Here is a 22354-nt window from a genome sequence, read left to right on the forward strand (position 1 = left end):
TTAATAAATATTATATTCATATTTCAGACTAAAGTCAATCTTATTTGATCTGTTGAAAAAAAAAACACTCCCATTGAAAAACACGATAGCGTTTTAATAAGAACACTACAGTCTTGAACCAGAGTAAACCCACTCACTCAAACAAACGGTATGGAATGTGGTTTTAACCAATCAGCATTCAGTATTAGACCCACCCGTTGTATAAAGAAGTAATAGAGACCTGTTGATATCATAACAGTATGGCTTCACTAGAGCTCCATGTTACCAATATTACTACTGTACATCACGAACAACCAGGTTTTGTGGTCTTGACATTATGTTTGCGACTTAGCTATGACTTTTTTCTTTGTGTCCAAAAATGGCAGTCAAATGTATTCAACCCTGTAGTGACGACGATACAACAGCTGTAGGACTTGTGCTTCTAGTACAATCCATTGGAAGGCACTTCAGAGTTTGATCTATACTTGATATACCCCCTGATACATGATACGTGCAAAATGGTATGGTATACCTGACTGACATTGATGCAGGGGAACTTTTCAACTGGGGCTTTCCTATGGCAGTGTGTGGGGTTAGGTGCAGGTTCGCACACACACAAACATACACTCTCACTCATACTATACGCTCACTCAAATACATACTCAACATTAAAGAGAGGAGTCCATTTTTGTTTGCCTGTAATAAATTAGTACATCATCCTTCTCCCATATTTTTAATTTCCTGGTTCTTTAAAGTTCCCTAAAAAAACATTCCCCCATAACTTCCAACAAATGAGTAATTTGTACAAAATGAAAACATGCTAATTGCATGATATGATAACGTAGGGTTTTCACAAACAATAAATTCAGCATGTTCTGCCCCATTCATTTTCAACGAGGGCACGCAGAGAAATGTGTGGGGAACTGTGGGAAGGTGAACGGCGAGAACCCTGCTAGTGGACAGGTAGAAGAAAAGAAAAAAACAAGCTCTGCTCTACTTTATGCAAATGTCAAGTGAAGCGTTGTCAAGAGGCGCCGCCTCTAGTCAAAACCCACAGTAAGATAGCTGTAGATATGAGATTTCTGAGGAGCGCTAAGAGTTATTCAGGGGAGCATGCAGGGCAGGCACTGGTTCACTCTCCCCTATCCAGTTAAATGTTCTAGCGACATTCTGTCAACGTTCAAATGACGTTCTCCTGATGTTCTGTCACCATTAAGGTGACCTTAAGGCGTGGTCTTTACTATTCTGGAATGTTCCCTTGACGTTCCGTCAACATTATGGAAGGGTCTTGACCTTGGTGACGATGCTGGCGGCCTGAATGACCCGGTAGCGCTCTCGAAGGTTCCGTCGCCGCACATGCTCGTTGGTGATCTCTAAAACGTTCTCCACGGGGAACCAACCCTTCTGTCCGTCAGAGAGACGGATCCCTTCGTACAAACCTGGAGAGATGGAGGGAACGAGGGAGGAAAAGGAGGTGGAGAATGAAGGCGAAGAAGAGGGATGGGTGAATGCAGGGGGGAGATAGGATGTTTACATATAAATCATGCAAAATAACATTCACAAATCAATCTGCTACAGTATAGAGGTTAAGGTAGGTTAAAGGGTTGAATTAGACATTTCGGGATAACAGAGTTGGGAAAAAGAAGTGGGTTAATTGGATTGGTTATTACAGTGTTATTAGTAAAGACCGGAAAATTTCTAGATTTGTAAAATAAAGTGCTACCCAGTTTCCTAACTAACCACATGACAGGTCATTATTGTCCTGCCAGGTCTTACCCTCGTTGGTCTTGCGCACCACGTTGATGATCTCCGTGGGTTCCAGGGTGAGCTCATCAGCCTGCTGAGCAACGTACTGCTCCACACACTGCACCTGAGGACAGTCTGAGGACAAAGACACAACAGTAAATATCAAGAAACCATACAAATACAAACCACAAAGTGTGTCCATGTACTTACAATAAGGCAAACGGAGACTAATTGGGTGTGTGGATGGTTGAATTTGGCAACTAGCTCAGTCACTAATGGCTTCCTAACTACGGCTAGCTAACCCAGTCACTCACCCCAGTCATCATAGATGACCTCCTCCTGATCTCCATCATGGTTACCAGGGTTAGGGAACGCTGCTATCCACCTGTGCAGGTCAGACCTGTGCAGGTCAGGTGGAAAGAAATGCGAGAAGGAGAAAGACAATGGACTTGTGAAACAGACCATAGAGTGTGAATAGACTTGTGTATTTGTAAAGGATGTCACGCTGCTCGCTTAGCGAGTACCACTTCCTCCTGATTCGACTCACACAGAGGCTCGAACCTAGTACCTCTGCTTTGTTAGCACACGTGACCACCCTCCCGAAGCGCTTTACCAGTAGGCGTCACCGAAAAGTTAACTATTCGATGGTGCAAGTGGGGAAACTTCAGGCTGAGGAGTAAGTTTCACACATCCCCATGTGCTCCATATCACACAGTGTTCTACTCACTGTGAGGGGGCCTTCATCAGCCTCTCCATCATGCGTCCCTGGTGGTTCTCCAGTAGAGTCAGACAGAAACAGTGTTCATAGCTAGGGCTCAGGGCCTGGTCCTCTCTTATTGGCTGAACCTGGACCAGGGAACGGTGGGCGTGGTCCATCACCACGAAACGCTCCGAACTAATGGATATAAGAGGAGGAACCAATCACATTGAAGGGCTGGGACAGTAAGATGAGTCATAGACTGTATGAGTGCAGAACATGTGAATGTAGAGCCACCCTCTCTCTATATTCTAGCATGACATGTGTTATACATTACTTGTGAAGCATTTATAAAAGGCCTTATGAAGGTTTTGTGAAGGCTTCATAAAGCCTTATGAACAGCATAAGGGGGACTCACCCCTTCTTGGTGGCGATGATGAGCAGGTCGTTGAAGAGGAAGAGGTAGACAGGGGTGAACTTGGGACGCAGGTTGAAGAGGGTGCCCCCTTTGGCCATCTCCTGTACCTCCCCACGCTTCTCCAGGAAACGGGTTTGGGAGATGATGGGGATAGCCTGATAGAGAGGCGGGGAAGGTTAGAGGGAGAGAAACATAGGGGGAGGAAGAGAGAGAGAAGAGAGGAGAAATGTATACGAATCAAGCAGAAAGGGATAGGCTCATATTGTATTTGGGTGGTCTAATAACTAAATGACTGACTGACTGATTCATTAATTACCTTGAGCTTGTCAAACTCCAGCGTCTTGGAGAGGTGGATCAGCTCCTCCACCTGTTTCATCTTCCCCACTTGGGTGTTGCACTCCTCTATGATCTGAGAGAGGAAGAGCGAAAGGGAAAAAAAGAGAAATTGTATGAGACAAAGAACAAGAGACTGAATGAAAACAGTAGATCAGAGACACCTTGGCTGCCCCTTCACTTTTCCTCTCAGACAGACAAGAGAAATAATCCTCATAGCCCTTCTCTAATTTCATGAAAATCCCCATTCCTGGCTATCACAAGTGTATCAAATTCTTCTCTTTTTCAAGAGGATCCCTCCCTTCTTGAATAACACTAGCTAGCACAGCAGCGACCGGCAGCCCACATAACACATACTGTAACATCCCCTTGAACCATATGTTTCTTAGAGCATGGTTATTTTGCAAACAACATTCACACCATGTTCTGGGAATGGTGCAGGATACCCAGCTAGCACATAACGTTCTGAGAACCATATGTTTCATAGGTGGGAATTTCAGTACTTCAGCATAACATTTTCAACAAGTCTCATGGTTCTAAATAAAGTAATGTCCTCAGAACGTTAAGAAACAAAGTTCTTCTGTGGGAATGTCAGTACTTCAGCATAACGTTTCCCTCATGGTTCTATTTAAAGTCGTGTTCTCAGAACATTAAGAAAACTTTCCATAAAAAATAGAAGAAAATATTAGCATCATTCAAAAACATTCTAAGAATGTTATTTGAAAACATATACATTCTGTTCTCAGCATCAACAAAACTCTCTCTATCCTTGATCTTGTTTAACTGTGTTAATGAATGCTTGTTTCCTTTGAAATGGGGTTTGTTTGAATAGACTTAAATGAACAGCTTTGTATGAATAAAAATGAAAAAGGAACGCTTCCTCCATCCTGGTTGGCACAGTGTACCAATTCCATGGATAGTGGACAGAAGATCATAGGTTTGAATCTCACTGACGCCGTGCCAGTGTAAAACCAAAAATAAACGTGTTAGCATGATTCATTCCTAAGCAAATTAATTTCCATGTGTCCTATCTGTGCTTGGAGTTCAAAACAGTTAACCCAAACTAGGCTAGCAGTGTTATTAAAAGTATTATTCTCAGAACATTATTAAAACCTTCCAGGAAAACTTTCAGGGAACCATAGTAAAATGTTCTCAGAACCTCCCTGCAACCTAAAAATGTAAGTTCCCAGAACAGGCTAAATTTTCACCTCCGTTCTCAGAACGTTTAAAAAAACATTCTGTTTTACCAGTCAGGAAATGTATGACTTTGTTCCCAGAACCAATGGGACAACTTCCAAGGAACCAAATATGCTAGCTGGGAGTCCTCATCTCTTATCTGTCTCTTCTGCACTTTGTCAGATTGTCATTGGCTGCAGTGACACTCTGAGTCACTCTCTCTGTCCTCTCACAATAGGATATCCTCTATCCCACACAATAGACCAGGGGACTGACGCCATTGTTCCATATTCCAGAACAGTGTGGAACAGTGCTTTAGAATGGAACAATCGGAATGTCTGTGGGCAGGCAGACGGCTGGTTGGAAACAGGAGAGGTGTGTTACCTTGGAAACAGAGTCCAGGGCCTTGGAAGCGGTCTGTTCCTCTGTAGTCTGCTCCTTTGTTCTTTTCAGGATGTTCTGATGAACAAAAGCAACAATAAGCCATGTTACACAATACAAACAAACGATGATCTGGATTCAAGGCAAAAAAATCTAATAGTCATATGGTTTCATGCTTTTCATTGTGATAGAAAACACTTTGTAGTCCACTTCACAGTGGCCCACAAAAACAGTTCCCATGATACCGCTTACCTCGATGAGCATCTTAATGCGTGTGATTCGTTGGAAGGGCAGCAGCAAGAAGGACATGAATGGCAGCCGCTGGCACTGAGGAGACTCCTGCAGACGGGTGATGACCGTGGCAAACGCCACATTGGTTTTCCTGTGGAGACACCCATTATTCAGTGTCCCATCTTTCACTAGTTTGCTGGGTAAATGATCAGACCAAGATGCCTCTGTCAACATTCCCAAAATCAGGAAATCCGGGAATTCTCTGATCTGGATTTCTGGAACATCTGGGAATTTGGGGGAAATGACCAGGATTTTGCAACCCTACCTCTGAGGTCTAGCAATAGACCCATACTTACATGAGGGATGTGTAGGTCTTCTCTTGGTAGATCTGGTTGCGGACGTAGTCGATGTAGGCCGGGAAATTGTGCTGTGCGTGGTAGTGGATGATGTCACAGATGTCGGAGAACACCAGACCTTCATCCATACGGTCCTCCAGGTCCTTCAAAAATCTAATGGGGGGGGGGGGGGGGGGGGGGTCGAAAGGGCAAAGGTTATGGTTCATTAAAAAGGTCCAATGCAGCCGTTTCTTTTCATATCAATATTACATCATTTCTGGCTAACAACTATGTACCTTACTGTATTAGATTTCCATTAAAATGGGCAACAACAAAAAAATTAAACAAAGAATTTTGCTAGGGGGTTGTCTTAGTGGGGAGGGGGAAACTAAAAACTAGCTGTTATTGGCAGAGAGGTTTGGAACTATTTTGTTATTGGTCTATTAACCAATTTATCACATGGTGATATCACCATGGAAAGCCGAAACTCATGCCCATGCAAACTTGCCGATTAGAAGGTCTTGTGTAGATTGCATTTTTAACCAGCAACTATCAGGAAATAACTCGAGCATGGTTTCCATCCAATTGATGACAGATTTTCATGTGAATATTCTAAAATCCGCATAAAAACTATATGCCACCAGAGATGCGTTTCCATCAAATTCACTTGTTGCGTGATGACTTACTGCACATACAAATTACTTTTACGGTTAAGTTCCCATGTACCGGATAAAAAAAATACTAGTTAATTGGGCCTTCATTGCATATTCAACTCTAATGATGGTTTTGTCACAAAAATGTTGCGTTATATAGCTAATGTGCCCACGATGGTATTGACACGTGTGCCTTAGCCAAAAGCTTGCAGATGCAGTGCTGGTATAGCCTAGATGATGAGATTATTATGGATAAAAGAGCAAGATTATTTGCCAAACGGCAGCCAAGCATCGATCATCATGTCACCAGAATACGCACGTGTTGTTGGCATAGCAGCCATTTATTTGTCGGCTGGTCTTCTAGAATGTATATGCGCCAAAAGGAATTAAAAATGTATTCTAAAGATAAGGGCCACCTGTTAGTGAGTGGCTGCAATTGCCAAATGTAGTTTTCAATCAATAAAATTGACGTAGTGAAAGTCAGAATCAAGGGGGTTGAGTAATATATTCACAAAATGTCTCCATAGATAATATGTTTAATGTGATTAGACTGGCAATTTGTCTTTCAAGGTCATGCAAGATCATACAACAAAATGAAAACACACAAACATTTGATCCCCCCTTCCTTCTCTTTGGCATAAACTAAGCTACATAGTGATGGATTTCTACAAAAGCAACACCCAGGGGTGGCAACGCCCAGGGGTGATGGTTGATACTGAACACAAGACTGCTTGTGTTCAGTATGAACATTGTGCACGGGCTGCATAGGAGCCACTATGCTACTACGCAAAGGACCAAAAAGGGGGCGTTACACTCTCTACAGGTGTAAATGTGGGGTAAAACACAGCCTCCTTGTTTCATGTCACGTCAAGGATAAAGCAGTGGCCTGTGGCTGTGGTGGTCACTGTTGTGCTGAGGTAGGGTCTGCACTCTGCACACATTATAGCTTTCCTACAACCAGGATTGTTCTGATCTAACATGATCAATTGCCCTGATCTAATGGGATCAAGTGGATCCATTCGGACATGATTGATTTCTTGTTTCTGATTATTTGTGTACTTGTTTGACATTCTACTGCACTGTTAGGAGCTTTGTGCGGCACCGGCTATAACATCTGTATGATAAACCAATAAACTTTTATTTGATTTGTCATGATCTAACGGTATTAATTGTTCAGATCTAACGGTATAAATCTATCAATCTGTATCAGATGCTATTCCTTATTTCCTTCCTTCCTCTGACTCCCAACTGTTAGCTGAGTGTCCCTTTACTCCTCTCTCTCCCTCTTACCTCTCGCTGACCTCCCGGACTCGCAGGACATTGGAGAAGAGGGTCTTCCTGTCCCGGATGATCAGCGCTTCGTCCAGATCCCGGGAATCCAGGAAGTGTTCTGTGAGAACTCTTAGGGAACGCAGGTACGACGCTTCCGATGTCAACACCTCAAACATACTCTGGGGGAAGAGAGGGAATGGTATGGTGAATTCATACATTTTATTCATACATTCAAACCATAATTTCCTACTGATGATTCTATAAAAAAACAGAATCTTCGAAAACCTGAACACTTGCTCTTCCCTCACTAGGGGATTCCATCTTAATACATGACAACGTCCATTCAACTCTTCCTTTCTCTTTTACTGCTGAATTGCCTCTCCCTACCCCGTCTCCTCTTTCCCTCTCTTCCTCACCTCCTGATACTTGCACTGTTCAGGGCTGAGGGTCTCCAGCACCCCACTGTCCCGTACTCCTGGTATGTCCTGCCACAGGGTGCTCTGGCCCGGGGTGGGCAATGGAATAGTACCACTGCCCACCGCCCCCACTCCACCTGAACCCATGCCCACGCCACCACGGCGGGTGGTCCAGTCCATGTGGTAGTCGACGCTAGTCTTGCTGATGTTGCGGCACACCGTCTGGCGCCGGATCTCCTTGGTGATGACAGTGGCGCGGTACGTCTGGTACAGAGGCTCTAAGGGGGTCACAGAGGGGTCAAAGGGCAAACAATCTCTTAATACAACTAGATTAGGTATTAATATGTGGGGTATTACTCTATGGGTGACCCTCAAACAATGATGACATACCAAACATTTTCTGTTTATTTTACACCTACATTTGCATGTCACCTGTCACCTGATTCCGCAGTGTCTGATATTTTGGGTGTGTTATGCTTGTGTCAGGTAACCTTACTATCCTGCAGTCTGGACTCCCAGTCAATATAGGATCCTCTCCTGGTAACCTTACCGTCCTACAGTCTGGACTCCCAGTCAATATAGGATCCTCTCCTGGTAACCTTACCGTCCTACAGTCTGGACTCCCAGTCAATATAGGATCCTCTCCTGGTAACCTTACCGTCCTACAGTCTGGACTCCCAGTCAATATTGGATCTTCTCCTGGTAACCTTACCGTCCTACAGTCTGGACTCCCAGTCAATATAGGATCCTCTCCTGGTAACCTTACCGTCCTGCAGTCTGGACTCCCAGTCAATATAGGATCCTCTCCTGGTAACCTTACCGTCCTACAGTCTGGTCTCCTAGTCAATATTGGATCTTCTCCTGGTAACCTTACCGTCCTACAGTCTGGACTCCCAGTCAATATAGGATCCTCTCCTGGTAACCTTACCGTCCTACAGTCTGGACTCCCAGTCAATATAGGATCTTCTCCTGGTAACCTTACCGTCCTGCAGTCTGGACTCCCAGTCAATATAGGATCCTCTCCTGGGTGGGGCTACAGGCATACTGGGACAGGAAAGAAGGGCAGGGTGTTAGATAACTGACTAAGCTGGGAAAGTGTTAATTAGTGAAACATAGGCCCGGTTCTAACCCTTTGGAGGCAAAAGAAACGCACACCTTTTTAGGCGAGGTGCTGGCTATCGGAACACGTGAAAAAGAAAAGGAGAGCTGCACACTCTAGGAGCTCAGATGCAATAATTTAATAACAATGTTTCTCATCAGCGTATAATGACAAATACTGCGGGTCACTCGTTTATATAGTTTGAAAGGACACAGGTGTCTGTAATCATGGCCGGCTGTGGCTTGATTTAATTGGTTGATTTACAGATATCAATAGAACATCTAAAAAAGCATGAATGGAGAATATATGATCATAGATACAACTTGGCTACATGCATCCTTCTTCCTTTCCTTCCTTCCTTCCTGAGGTAATCACTGATATGTGATTGGATAAGTGATACCCTATCACCTTCATTGATCCAACCCACACTGATCTGTGGTAACTTACAGGAAGGGAGGAAGGAAGATTTTCAACAGGGCCAAAACAAAGACATATGAGATGAGAGTAGAAGAGGAAAGATGGACATCAACAGAAGAGAGATAAGAGCTTACCAGTCTTCCTCTGTGTCCTCCTTCTCTCCTTTAGTGCGTCCATCCTCCTCTTGTTCTAAAGGGAAACACAAAAGAATGAACAATATACCCTTCCTTTTATATTGTATATATCTGACGTCTCACTAGAAAAGATGCTAGAAAACAGGTTTATTGCATGTTTACTTTTATACCAACCTTTTATAGCTTGGTTGATGGAATGGCCGGAGATGTTACTGAGTCTCCTGTCGTCCCTGCCCGTCTTGGAGGGCTGAGGTGGGGGGACTCTGTGGGGCAGCAGGGGGCTGGTAGGGGGTGGAGGGGCCACCCGGTGGGGTACTATGGGGCTGGAGGAATGGTTGGGGGATGAGGGGTGCAGGAAGCGCCACTCCTCCGCCGTCGGCTGAGGTAAGGCAATACCCCCCCTGTGAACGGGCGTTAGGTTGTGGCCAGGTGTTTTGGACTTGTCCTGGGAAAGGGGTACCCGAGGTGGGATGGCCGGAGGGGCATCCTCAGTAGTCTGAGTTTGGGATGGGTACGTATCGGACTGGATCGAAGTGTTTTCCTCCGAGTTGCTGGAGGACAGTTTTGACCAACGGACCGGTTTCTGAATGTCCAGTTCTTGACAGATCTTTCTGGGTGTTGGCTCCACCATTAGTAGAGTAGCTTCATATATAGAGTCCTCCTCCTCTATGGAGGCATTCAAATGGCTTGGGGGAGATTGGGTTCTTTTAGGGGGGATGGGGGGTGACTGGGAGCGTTTTAGGGCCAAGGAGGCCAGAATGACCTGGGATCCTGGGTCTGACCTTCTCCGGTTCCCTTTAGCTATCATCACATCCAGAACCTGGTTAAACTTTGCCTTCTTGAATCTCTGCCCCGCTCGTTCCTCACTCAACAAACTGCTCCCCCCCTCCTCCTCCTCATCCCCTGCTTCGCTCTCCCCCTCCTTTCCTCTCTCCTCCTCCTCTGTTTCCTCTTCCAGAACAATCTCCTCCTCCTCTTCTTCCTCGTTGATGGGAACCCATATCAGCATCATGCCGGGCCGGTGGAGGTGGCACACACAACTGCAGTCCTGGTCGCAGCATGGGCTAAAGGGCATGCCTGAACCGTGCTCCGGCTCAACTTCCACTCCTCCAATCAGCTGAAGCTCTACCTCTTTTCCGTCAGGTGCTGGGGGAGAGGGAGGGACACAGAGTTAGATGGTTTGGGAGGCCATAACATATCACTAACATAACCCATCCCTTTTTACATCCACTGCCCCCTTTTTGCTTATATGTTTGCAGTAACAGGAAATGAATAAAGCATCAGAAAGACACGTTTTTTGTTTTGTTTGGCTTTTATGTTACCAAGAACTTTGGGATTACTTACTGCATTCCAGGCCTGTATTGACCCTTGAACCTTGGCAGACTTAGACCCTCTATGGAGTTCACTGATCATTGTGGTTGCTTCCTGTCTAGTCTGGTCCTGTGATAACAGGACATATCACTTTCACTGTGTGTGTGTGTGTGTGTCTTTCTGTGTCCTGATTGACCTCAGTTTTCTAAGGAAAGGTAAACATTAAGCCTTAGGCATTAAAGACAAACTGGACTGTCCAGTCAGCACAAGTGCTATGCAAATAGAGGAAGTCTCCAGTGCCTTGACAGTAAAGATTGATGAGGTAAAAGCTGTCTGATGTGCATGCCATAAAATATTTATGGAAATGGAATGAACATCAGTCAAATCATGTGTGCATGAGCGTGTGTGTGTGTGTGTGTGTGTGTGTGTGTGTGTGTGTGTGTGTGTGTGTGTGTGAGAGAGAGAGAGCTTGCGTGTTTGCAAGCGAGAGAGAAACTTCACTGTTTTAGCCAAATTAACATGCAACCTTCCTATTTTGATAATACTTTCAATAGTTGCTCCTACTTTCATGATTCGTTTTTTGCTTTGTCACATAAACTTGGAAGTATTCTTAAGTTGTTTAGCCTGATGAGCGTTTAATACTAACAAGAAACAGGCAAAAATATTTATTTGTGTTTATCTATTTTGATATTTGTTTGTTCTTTTCTGCAGTCAGAAATGCTACTAGTTCCTGTTCCTTGTTTTTCTTGCAGTTTTGGACAGGAACCCTCTCGCTTTCTCTCAGACAGCTCTCATTTCAGCTCTCCCCCTCTTTCTTTCTCTACCACTCTTCTAGATTTCTACTCAGCCTCTTCCTCTCTTTGCCATTCACTCACACACATACATGCACGCACAAGCACACGGACGGACGGACGGACGGACGGACAGACTCCTGCATGGGATATGTTTATTTATTTTTTCCTTTACTTAACCAGGTTAGTCTCATTGACGAGGTAGAAGCTGTCTGATGAGCATGCCATAAAATGCTCATCAATCGTGATCTGAGTTACTCCACCTCAAGAATTCCATTTGGAAAATTGCTCGGCAATTTGGAGCTCCTTAAACTTGACCCCAAAAAAACATCTGGGTCAGATGGTTGCTGCCCCTATCATCGCCAAGCCCATCTCTGCTCTTTTTAACCTGTCTCTCCTCTCTGGGGAAGTTCCCATTGCTTGGAAGGCAGCTACGTGCGTCCTTTAGTTAAAGGGGGAGATCAAGCTGATCCTAACTGCTATAGGCCAATTTCTATCTTTCCCTGTTCATCAAAAGTGTTGGAAAAACTTGTCAATCAACTGACTGGCTTTCTTGATGTCTATAGTATTCTCTCTGGTACGCAATCTGGTTTCCGGTCAGGTTGTGAATGTGTCACTACAACCTTAAAAGGTCCTAAATGATGTCACCATTGCCCTTGATTCTAAGCAATGTTGTGCTGCTATTTTTTATTGACTTGACCAAAGCTTTGGTAGACCATTCCATTCTTGTGGGCTGGTTAAGGAGTATTGATGTCTCTGAGGGGTCTTTGGCCTGGTTTGCTAACTACCTCCCTCAAAGAGTGCAGTGTATAAAGTCAGAACATCTGCGGTCTCAGCCACTGCCTGTCACCAAGGGAGTACCCCAAGGCTCGATCGTAGGTCCCTCACTCTCCTCAATTTACATCAACAACATAGCTCAAGCAGTAGGAAGCTCTCTCATCCATTTATATATATTTTTTTCTTTACTTTTTACCCCTTTTTCCTCCCCAATTTTGTGGTATCCAATCGGTAGTTACAGTCTTGTCTCATCGCTGCAACTCCCATATGGACTTGGGAGAGGCGAAGGTCGAGAGCCATGCATCCTCCAAAATACGACCCAACCAAGCCGCACTGCTTCTTGACACAATGCCCGCTTAACCCGGAAGCCATCCACACCAATGTGTCGGAGGAAACACAGTACACCTGGTGACCGTGTCAGCGTGCATGTGCCCGGCCCGCCACAGGAGTCGCTAGAGCGCGATGGGACAACGACATACGTGCCGGCCAAACCCTCCCTTAACCTGGATGACGGTGGGCCAATTGTGCACCACCCCATGGGTCTCCCAGTTGCGGCCGGCTACAACAGAGCCTGGACTCGAACCAGGATCTCTAGTGGCACAGCTAGACCACTGCACCACTCGGGAGGCCCCTATCACCCATTTATATGCAGATGATACATTATTATACTCAGCTGGCCCCTCCCCGGATTTAATGTTAAACGCTCTACAACAAAGCTTTTTTAGTGTCCAACAAGCTTTCTCTGCCCTTAACCTTGTTCTGAACACCTCCAAAACAAAGGTCATGTGGTTTGGTAAGAAGAATGTGTGATTACTACCTCTGAGGGTTTGATTACTACCTCTGAGGGTTTAGAGCTTAAGGTAGTCACCTCATACAAGTACTTGGGAGTATGGCTAGATGGTACACCGTCCTTCTCTCAGCACATATCAAAGCTGCAGGCTAAGGTTAAATCTAGACTTGGTTTCATCTATCGTAATCACTCCTCTTTCACCCCAGCTGCCAAACTAACCCTGAATCAGATGACTATCCTACCCATGCTAGACTACGGAGACGTAATTTATAGATCGGCAGGTAAGGGTGCTCTCGAGCGGCTAGATGTTCTTTACCATTCGGCCATCAGATTTGCCACCAATGTTCCTTATAGGACACAACACTGCACTCTATACTACTGTGTAAAACTGGTCATCTCTGTACACTATACCCGTCGCAATTTTGAAAATGGCACAGACAGAGAGGACTGCCGTGCTTCTGCTTTGAGAGACTAGTCAAGGATCATATCAGTCAAGGATCATATCACCTCTACCTTATCTGACACCCTAGACCCACTTCAATTTGCTTACCGCCCCAATAGATCCACAGACAATGCAATCGCCATCGCACTGCCCCATCCCATCAGTACAAGAGGAATACCTATGTAAGAATGCTGTTCATTGACTATAGTTCAGCATTCAACACCATAGTACCCTCCAAGCTCATCATTAAGCTTGTGTTCTTGGGTCTAAACCCCGCCCTGTGCAACTGGGTCCTGGACTTCCTGACGGGCCGCCCCCCAGGTGGTGTAGGTAGGAAAAAACACCTCCACTCCGCTGATACTCAACACTGGGGCCCCACAAGGATGCGTGCTCAGCCTCCTCCAATACTCCTTGTTAACCCATGACTGCATGGCCTCGCACGCCTCCAACCACCCTATCCACATCGACAGGACCGCAGTGGAGAAGGTAGAAAGCTTCAAGTTCCTCGACGTACACATCACTGACAAACTGAAATGGTCCACCCACACTGACAGAGTGATAAAGAAGGAGCAACAGCACCTCTTCAACCTCAGGAGGCTGGAAGGCGGGCCAAAACCCTCAAACTTTTACAGATGCACAATTGGGAGCATCCTGTCGGGCTGTATCACCTTCTGGTACGGCAACTGCATCGCCCACAACTGCAGGGCTCTCCAGAGGGTGGTGCAGTCTGCCCAACGCAACACCGGCGGCAAACTACCTGCCCTCCAGGACACCTACAGAACCCAATGTCACAGGAAGTCCAAAAAGATAATTGAGGACAACAACCACCCGAGCCTCTGCCTGTTCACCCCGCTATCATCCAGAAAGCGAGGTCAGTACAGGCACATCAAAGCTGGGACAGAGAGACTGATATATACTGTATTCTATCCTATTCAACTGTAACTATGTCTATGTCGCTCTGACGTTGCTCACCCAATATTTATATATTCTTCATTCCTTTACTTTAGATTTGTGTGTATTTTTGTGAAATTGTTAGATATTACTGCACTGTTGGAGCAAGAAACACAAGCATTTCGCTACACCCGCAATAACATCTGCTAAACACGTGTATGTGACAAATAAAATTTGATTTGGATTTGAAGACCCACTGGTTGATGCTTATTTATAAAACCTTCTTAGGCCTCACTCCCCCCTATCTGAGATACCTACTGCAGCCCTCATCCTGCCAATCACATTCTGTTAAAGGTCCCCAAAGCACACACACATCCCTGGGTCGCGCCTCTTTTTAGTTTGCTGCAGCTAGCGACTGGAACGAGCTGCAAAAAACACTCAAACTGGACCGTTTTATCTCCATCTCTTCATTCAAAGACTCAATAATGGACATGCTTACTGACAGCTGTGGCTGCTTCGTGTGATGCATTATTGTCTCTACCTTATGGCCCTTTGTGCTGTTGTCTGTGCCCATTAATGTTTGTACCATGTTTTGTGCTGCTACCATGTTGTGCTGCTGCCATGTTGTGTTGCTACCATGCTGTTTTCATGTGTTTCTGCCATGCTATGTTGTCGTCTAAGGTCTCTCTTGTCGTGATGTGTGTTTTGTCCTATATTTTTATTTTATTTTTAATCCCAGCCCCCGTCCCCACAGGAGGCCTTTTGCCTCTTGGTAGGCCGTCATTGTAAATAAGAATTTGTTCTTAACTGACTTTCCTAGTTCAATAAAGGTTAAATAAATATAAAACTAAAAGAAATTGAGATAAAACACAATTCAAGGGAAACCGGTTTACCTACACAGGTGCACTGACAGAACCGGTTCCTGTCTGTTAGGGTAGTTGTTTTGTCTCTAGGTAAAGGGAAAACGTGTCTCCCTCTAGGCCTCAGGAATGAGGCAACACAGCTGAGCACACCTGAGCACAGATTCCACTCACAAAGGAACATACCGCACATACTGCACTCGCATGTGGCATGCATATAGGTGACTTTTGCTGCGTATGGTATCAAACTGGCTAAGAAACATGTAGAGGTACATGAAACATGTCAATGTTTGTAACACTCAAATAACGAACTGTTTTTTTTTCTTAACCTGCCACCCTAGGGCTAGCTTGTTGGGTTGGGCTGGGACTACTGTTAATGCTTCCTGATGATTAGGTCATGTGTTACTGTTGGCAACACTTGATTAACGGGCATCCGTGGGAAAGCTAACCTGTAAAAAGACAGTTAATTTTGTTGCTCTGTCTGCATTGCTTGCCTTGTAGATAGCTAGGCTACATTGCTAATCATAACAAATGATCAGTCCCTATCATAACATAGTTTTTCGAGAGGATATTAACACTGATTCATGAATTGATCAATCGATATACTGACTGTCTGGGTCCAAAATCTGTCTTGCCTACTACTTACTAAAACTACATACTGTGTACGAATCGTACTACATACTATTTAGAATGTACTGTTTAGTAAAAACAAATACAGTAAGCAACAAATATCAGCATACTAGTCTCATCCTACTGAGAATGTGTCATCTAATACACAGTTGTGTTGATTCCCTCCATTCCTTCATTTTGGTACAGAGCATCCCCTCAGCTGATTATCAGCTGTTGTCATGACGACTCTTCCTCAATATTGTGCAGTGAATTCTACTAGATGAAAAGCAGAAATTAGTATGACATCCTGGCATTTAAAGTATACTACATTTTAAAAATGTCATACTATAAAACAGATTTTCTGCATACCTAAAATGCCTACTATTTAGAACGCAAGTACAGATATTTCAGACACGGCCACTGACTGGTTTCATTAAAAACAAACTCTACCTGATCGACTGACTGGGATGCCAGTCCCCTCCTCTCCTCCAGGGGTGTCCCTCTTGGCCTGGTCGCTCTGCTGCCGCAGGATCCGGCTCCTCTTCATGGGCAGTGGAGGGGCCTGGTCTGGACTCGCAGACTGCTGGATGGAGGCCCGGAATGGTTTGGGCTTGACCGTGGGGGCCCTCCTGGGCCCTCGGGTCCGGAGAGGAGGTTTGATGGTGGTGCCATTGGCAGTTGGTGTAGCATATCGTCTGGTGGTAGGTGTAGTCTCTGGGTGGCTGAACTTGCTCACAATGCTCTTGACTTTACCTCCGGAATTGCTGCCTGTGCTGCCCCTCTCCCCGAGTTGGGAGGGGGTGGAGGGGGATCCGTTGGAGGGAGGGGGTTTCCTAGAGATGGGGGGCCGGGGTTTGGCCTCCGGTTTAGGGGGTAAGGGGGACGTGGGGCGTATGGAAGGTTCCGGGACGGACATATTGGAGAGTGGTCTGTATTTCCGGGAGTATTCCAATCTGAGCCCTGACCTGTCAGGAGGTCAGGCTTTCAGGTCAAAGGTCAGTTTGGGTGTGTCATTTTCACCTGGAGAGGACAAAGACAGAGAGAGAGGGAGACTGAATACAGCAGGTCTGAATGAGGACAGTCTGACAGAGACTAGTTTCACACTACTAGTGTCATTATACTGTTTTATGTTCTCAGGTCTAATATGCGATAATACAACCATTATAAGTATTTAATATGACAGTAATAAAACTTCACACACATCATAAAACACAGCGCATCCATTAGCAATCAAATCCAAATATTTGAAATGAGTTCCCTGAGCTATGATGCTGCATTAAAGATCCCTAAGACAGGAATGGTAACTTTGTCCTGGTGACAGAGAGGACTGGAACTTTGGACTGGAAGGAGGAGACACACCTTCGAAGACATACAGCTAACCACAGATGAGGAACCATGAATCCAGTCAATTCAGGAAGTGCCATGTAAAAATGGATAGCTAACAGTACCTCCTATACATACAGTACAGTGCACTGATCATTTGTCTACAGCATAAACAGAAAATATGAGTTACAGTTAAACACATATTGCAAGCATGCCCCATAGAATAATAATTACACGGTTTCCAACTAGGAAAACAGGTTACGTAATGAGTTTCCCAACAGGAAGCTCAACAATAACAGAGCAAATCTCCTTAATGCTTTATGCCAGAGTCCATTCACACATTTCAAGCTTGTTAATGAACAACAGCAAAGTAACGGAGAGAGAGAGAGAGAGAGAGACAGACAGAGAGAAAGGCAGAGAGAGAATTATATTTGGAGGGGAATGAGGAGGGAGATAATGAAAAGATTGGAAACAGGGAAATTACTGTAGCGTTTTAGAATGGATCATGTTGTCAAATCAAAATGTATTCATCACATGCTTTGTAAACAACAGGTATAGACTAACAGTGAAATGTTGACTTACTTACGGGCCCTTCCCAACAATACAGAGAGAAAGAAAATAGAGAAATAATAGAAAAGTAAGACACGTAATAATAGATACACAATGAGTAACGATAACTTGGCTATATACACGGGGTACCAGTACCGAGTCGATGTGCAGGGGAACAAGGTAATTGAGGTAGATATGTGCATATAACTAGGAATAAAGTGACCGATAGTAAACAATAAAAAACAGCATATGTGATAAGTCAAAAAAGTTAGTGCAAAAAGGGTCGATGCAGATCGATAAATAGTCCAGGTAGCTATTTGGTTAACTATTTCGTAGTCTTATGACTTGGGAGTAGAAACTGTTCAGGGTCCTGTTGGTTCCAGACTTGGTGCATCGGTACCGCTTGCTGTGCGGTAGCAGAGAGAACAGTCTATGACTTAGGTGGCTGGAGTCTTTGATACCTCCTAGTATAGAGGTCCTGGATGGCAGGGAGCTCAGCCCCAGTGATGTCCTGGGCCATATGCACTACCCTCTGTAGCGCCATGTGGTTGGATGCCAAGCAGTTGCCATACCAAACGGTGATGCAGCCAGTCAAGATGTCCTCAATGGTGCAGCTGTAGAACCTTTTGAGGATCTGAGGGTCCATACCAAATCTTTTCAGCCTCCTGAGGGGGAAAGAGGCATTGTTGTGCCCTCTTCATGACTGTGTTGGTGTGTTTGAACCATGATAGATCCTTAATGATGTGGACACCGAGGAACTTGAAGCTCTCGACCCGCTCCACTACAGCCCTGTCGATGTGAATGGGGGCGTGCTCGGCCCAAAATGTCCTGTAGTCCACGATAGGCTCATTTGTCTTGCTGACTGGGAGAGGTTGTTGTCCTGGCGCCACACTGCCAGGTCTCTTGCCTATAGGCTGTTTCATTGTCGTCATGATCAGGCCTACCACCGTTGTGTCGTTGGCAAACTTGATGATGTTGGAGTTGTGCGCGGCCACGCAGTACTGGGTGAACAGGGAGTACATGAGGGAACGAAGTACGCACCCCTGAGGGGCCACCCGTGTTGAGGGTCAGCATGGCAAATGTGTCGTTGACTACCCTCACCCCCTGGGGGCGTCCCGTCAGGAAGTACAGGATCTGCAGCGGGAGGTGTTCAGTCCCAGTGTCCTTAGCTAAGTGATGAGCTTGGAGGGCACTGTGGTGTTGAACGCCGAGCTGTCGCCAATGAAAAGCATTCGCACATAGGTGTTCCTTTTGAACAAGTGGGAAACTGCAGGTGTGGAGTGCAATAGAGATTGCACCATCTGTGGATCTGTTGGGCCGGTATGTGAATTGGAGTCATGCGCTTTGACCAATAAAAAGATAACACACTGTGAAGACATTACAGTCCCATGCGTCAATGCACTCTGAAGCAATCGTTACCGCACGTGGTAAGTTACAGTAAGAACCCCTTTAGCTCAGCGAGACATGATCAAATGTAACCCTGAAAGAATTTAAGTCATAAGCACAATGTGAATGCTTGCTAAGGGTGTGTGCACCGCAGACATTCTGAACAGATGATCAGGCATCCCATCTGATACTCTGTACGGGCTCGGTACATGACATTCAATACCCTTCATTCGTTACATTCACTCCATTCATACAAAACAGCTGAGGGAAGTATACCTCCTTCTCCAGTTCCCTTCTTTCAAAAAAAAAGGGGAAAAAGTTGATGTCATGAACAAACTATTCATTTCATTGCGAGGTCATTCAAAAATAGACACTAAAACAGCAGGTAGATAGCCACAGCTCTTGCCGTATTAAACCAAAAGAGAGATTAGGTTAGTCACCATACCAATACTCATCCCCCTATACAGCAAGGCTTCTCTATAGGGAGGTTATCGCATCGCTCTCTGTAACTGTAGAAATGAGATCATACATCTGTACAGATTCCAGTGGCACACCTGTATCCATATTTCTGCATGAAGGATTGCCTATGGCACACTTTCACACTTGACTCAAAAAACCCAGAGACTCCTTCAGCACATAACACCAACTTAGACTTGTTAACGACTTTCAACTTGATGTGTCAGTGTGGGTAAATGCTGGTTCCAGTTTTAGCCTCAGGTTTTGATTAACAATGTAAGTTCGGGTGGCTGCTTGTTGATAGTGAACATCCACAAAGAACTGATAGACAATACAGTATGCATTATGTCTCCTTAAGTGTACACCCCTCTGCCTGTCTATGACCAACCATCAGTATGGATAACTATTGTCCACCCTTGCTTATTGACCTGTTTCAGTCAATAGCAGCATTCTTCTGTGTTTCAGGCAGGCAGGCTACATGCTATCATGTCTAGGTCACTAGGCCAGTCTTTCACTCTGTCAAAACGTTCAGAGCCCCAGCGTGCACCGACCCACTCAGTTTTTTAAGATTGATTTTCATTGTGTTATCCATCCAGTTTGGCAGTCCAGCTGACGATCCTAAGTGCTTTAGAAGACCTCCATCCATTAACCACAGGCATGCTGTGTGTGTGTGTGTGTGTGTGTGTGTGTGTGTGTGTATGCATGTATATGGCCATCTGCTCTTAAGTGTCACAGGATGGGGGCTTTAGGAAGAGAAATCTAGAGCACTGGACACAGCGTCTTGGGAAGAACTGACAATAGCCATTATAAACAATATCGTCTCTCTGTCTGTTTGTCGGGAAGAGCGGAAAAAGGTGTGTTTTGACAGGAAACACACACACAAACACTGCCTTGTAGTTGCATTTTTACACCCAAAAAAATATTCATATTCATGTTTCAAACCTTTAAGTTTATGAACATATTAAATTAATGAAAAACTGTAAAAGAAAAACATATATACTGTGTTGGACCATGTATGCAATAAAAGCTTGCAATCTGAATTAAAGTGCCACAAATGTAACTACAACATTTGATATGTCAATTGATTTTGTCAAACTACTGTCAAAATCGTAGGCAGCCAGTGAATCAAGTGCATGCTACTCACCAGTAGATTCGCATCCACGTCCGTAAACAATCATCCAACGACAATCCAGTTCATGTAAAATTGTTGCCTTGCCAAAACCCCTGTCAACGATTATAAATCGTCCTCCTCCGATTAAAAAAACAAGTATATTTAATCAGTCGCGGCTACACTAGATTATGCATCAACTCCACTTAGTCCACAAAAATGGGAAATCCATAAAATACAACGTAGTCTAAACATACACCATAATAATAACACAACGAACTATAGTGTTCTCTGAGTATTCTTTATTGTTTCGCTGTAGATCCTAGTATGCGGTTCGGGAGCGATTTCATCATTGCCAGTTCTTTGTTTCCTGCTTGCGTTCGCGTGCGTGGGCCTGCCGGTGTGGGGTTGTGCCCCCCCCCCCCGAGATTTCTCCACCCTCTCTTTCCTCTGTCTCCCTCTCATCTCACACAACACAAACTGAACACAACTCGCTCTTTCAATAGAGTAAACATCCTTTCAAAACAACACACTGGTGGAGAGATATTATAATAGAAGTGCTCGAGCAGCACTTTCAGGAATTACTAAATAGCCTAACTCCTTTTAAATAGCCCGACTTTAAAAAAAATAATATTGATCTTCTCTTTCTTTTTGTATGACTATAGGTCTCTTATTGCCATAATTCAGAATTGCATAGACGTAGATGATTTAATGTGTAACGCTTATTCATTTCCTTCCATGCAGGTGCACAAATTGACAGGTGCTCAAGAGGGAGTTCCTTGTGAGAGTCTGTCTCTTGTCCCGCCCCTCGACATTGCCTTTAGCCACGATACATTTTTTGGTTTGTTTACTACTCTCTTCTAGCGACAATTTTTGGAACAATTCAATAATCTGGATTCTGTAGAAACGTTTACACTGTATTTCTGACTATCATATCATACTCATAATAATCTACTGGGTTATAGTCCAGTCTTGGTTATTCTATGATTATTTATTTTTTTAATAGCCATTACATTTGTTATTGTCACACTTTAAAAATTGAAACCATGTTTTCCAAATATTACAGTGCTATTCATTTATGCAGTGTGTGTTTAAAATAAAAGACGGTTTACCATGAATGAGAAGTAGATCCGGTCACTTACGTAGCAATCTGAAAAAGCGCCTTATTTTCAGAACGTGGAGGCAAAGCATCTCTTCATAAAGTGCTGTGGGATTTGTGCATTTTCCTAATCATAAATAATTTGATCACATACATTGTATATGCAATGGATAATTAATGAATGGAGAGAGAAAATGCAATACGTAGCCTAGTACGTATGTAACGCATTTTTTCCATTGCATAGAATAAAATACGTAGTTAGGCAGAGAAGGCTCTATTTAACTAGCGTAGCTACTCCTGCCGCGAGAAGATACTGCGGCTTTTCAGTGGTGAGGGAGTGATGTTTACTTTGGGTTGACGTTGTGTGCGTGAAAGGACAAATCTAAACGGCATTCTTGGGACGTCCCAACTCTGACGTCAACACTTTGAAGTTGCCATTTAAAACGGTTTTACGTTAGGGTTACGGTTCAAGGGGTTATTTAAGCAATAAAGCCCGAGGAGGTGTGGTATATGGCCAATATACTACGGCTAAGGGCTGTTCTTATGCACGATGCAATACAGAGCGCCTGGATACAGACCTTAGCCGTGGTATATTGGCCATATACAACAAACCCCTGAGGTGCCTTATTGCTGTTATGAACTGGTTACCAACGCAATTAGAGCAGTAAAAATAAA

General features: G+C 44.5%; 1 protein-coding gene across 2 annotated transcripts; it reads right to left on the bottom strand.

The window, feature by feature from the left end:
• Window positions 1-73: 73 nt before the first annotated feature.
• On the bottom strand, window positions 74-21973 carry arhgef15b (Rho guanine nucleotide exchange factor 15b). 2 transcript variants are annotated; one of them, XM_014206874.3, is made up of 16 exons: window positions 21693-21973; window positions 16209-16778; window positions 9462-10433; window positions 9288-9342; window positions 8620-8681; window positions 7638-7915; window positions 7240-7400; window positions 5318-5470; window positions 4983-5112; window positions 4734-4808; window positions 3157-3249; window positions 2841-2995; window positions 2453-2620; window positions 2040-2125; window positions 1756-1860; window positions 74-1418 (listed from the first exon to the last, which is right to left on the bottom strand). In XM_014206874.3, exons 2-16 carry the CDS (start codon window positions 16672-16674, stop codon window positions 1255-1257), a joined length of 3123 nt encoding a protein of 1040 aa, XP_014062349.3. In that variant the 5' UTR covers window positions 16675-16778; window positions 21693-21973; the 3' UTR covers window positions 74-1254. The 2 variants fall into 2 exon arrangements, with proteins under 2 accessions (XP_014062349.3, XP_014062347.3); XM_014206872.3 differs by lacking the exon at window positions 21693-21973 and adding an exon at window positions 20617-21280.
• Window positions 21974-22354: the final 381 nt, after the last annotated feature.

The sequence above is a fragment of the Salmo salar genome, chromosome 07 (genome assembly GCF_965601325.2).
Source record: "Salmo salar chromosome 07, fSalSal1, whole genome shotgun sequence".
NCBI classification, from domain to species: domain Eukaryota; kingdom Metazoa; phylum Chordata; class Actinopteri; order Salmoniformes; family Salmonidae; genus Salmo; species Salmo salar.

Coding starts and splice junctions, on each gene's coding strand:
- arhgef15b (XM_014206874.3), bottom strand. CDS start 16,674: ATGTCCGTCCCGGAACCTTCCATACGCCCCACGTCCCCCTTACCCCCT. Junction 7,401..7,637: donor AACAGTGCAAGTATCAGGAG/GTGAGGAAGAGA, acceptor CTCTTCCCCCAG/AGTATGTTTGAGGTGTTGAC. Junction 5,471..7,239: donor GTCCGGGAGGTCAGCGAGAG/GTAAGAGGGAGA, acceptor CCCCCCCATTAG/ATTTTTGAAGGACCTGGAGG.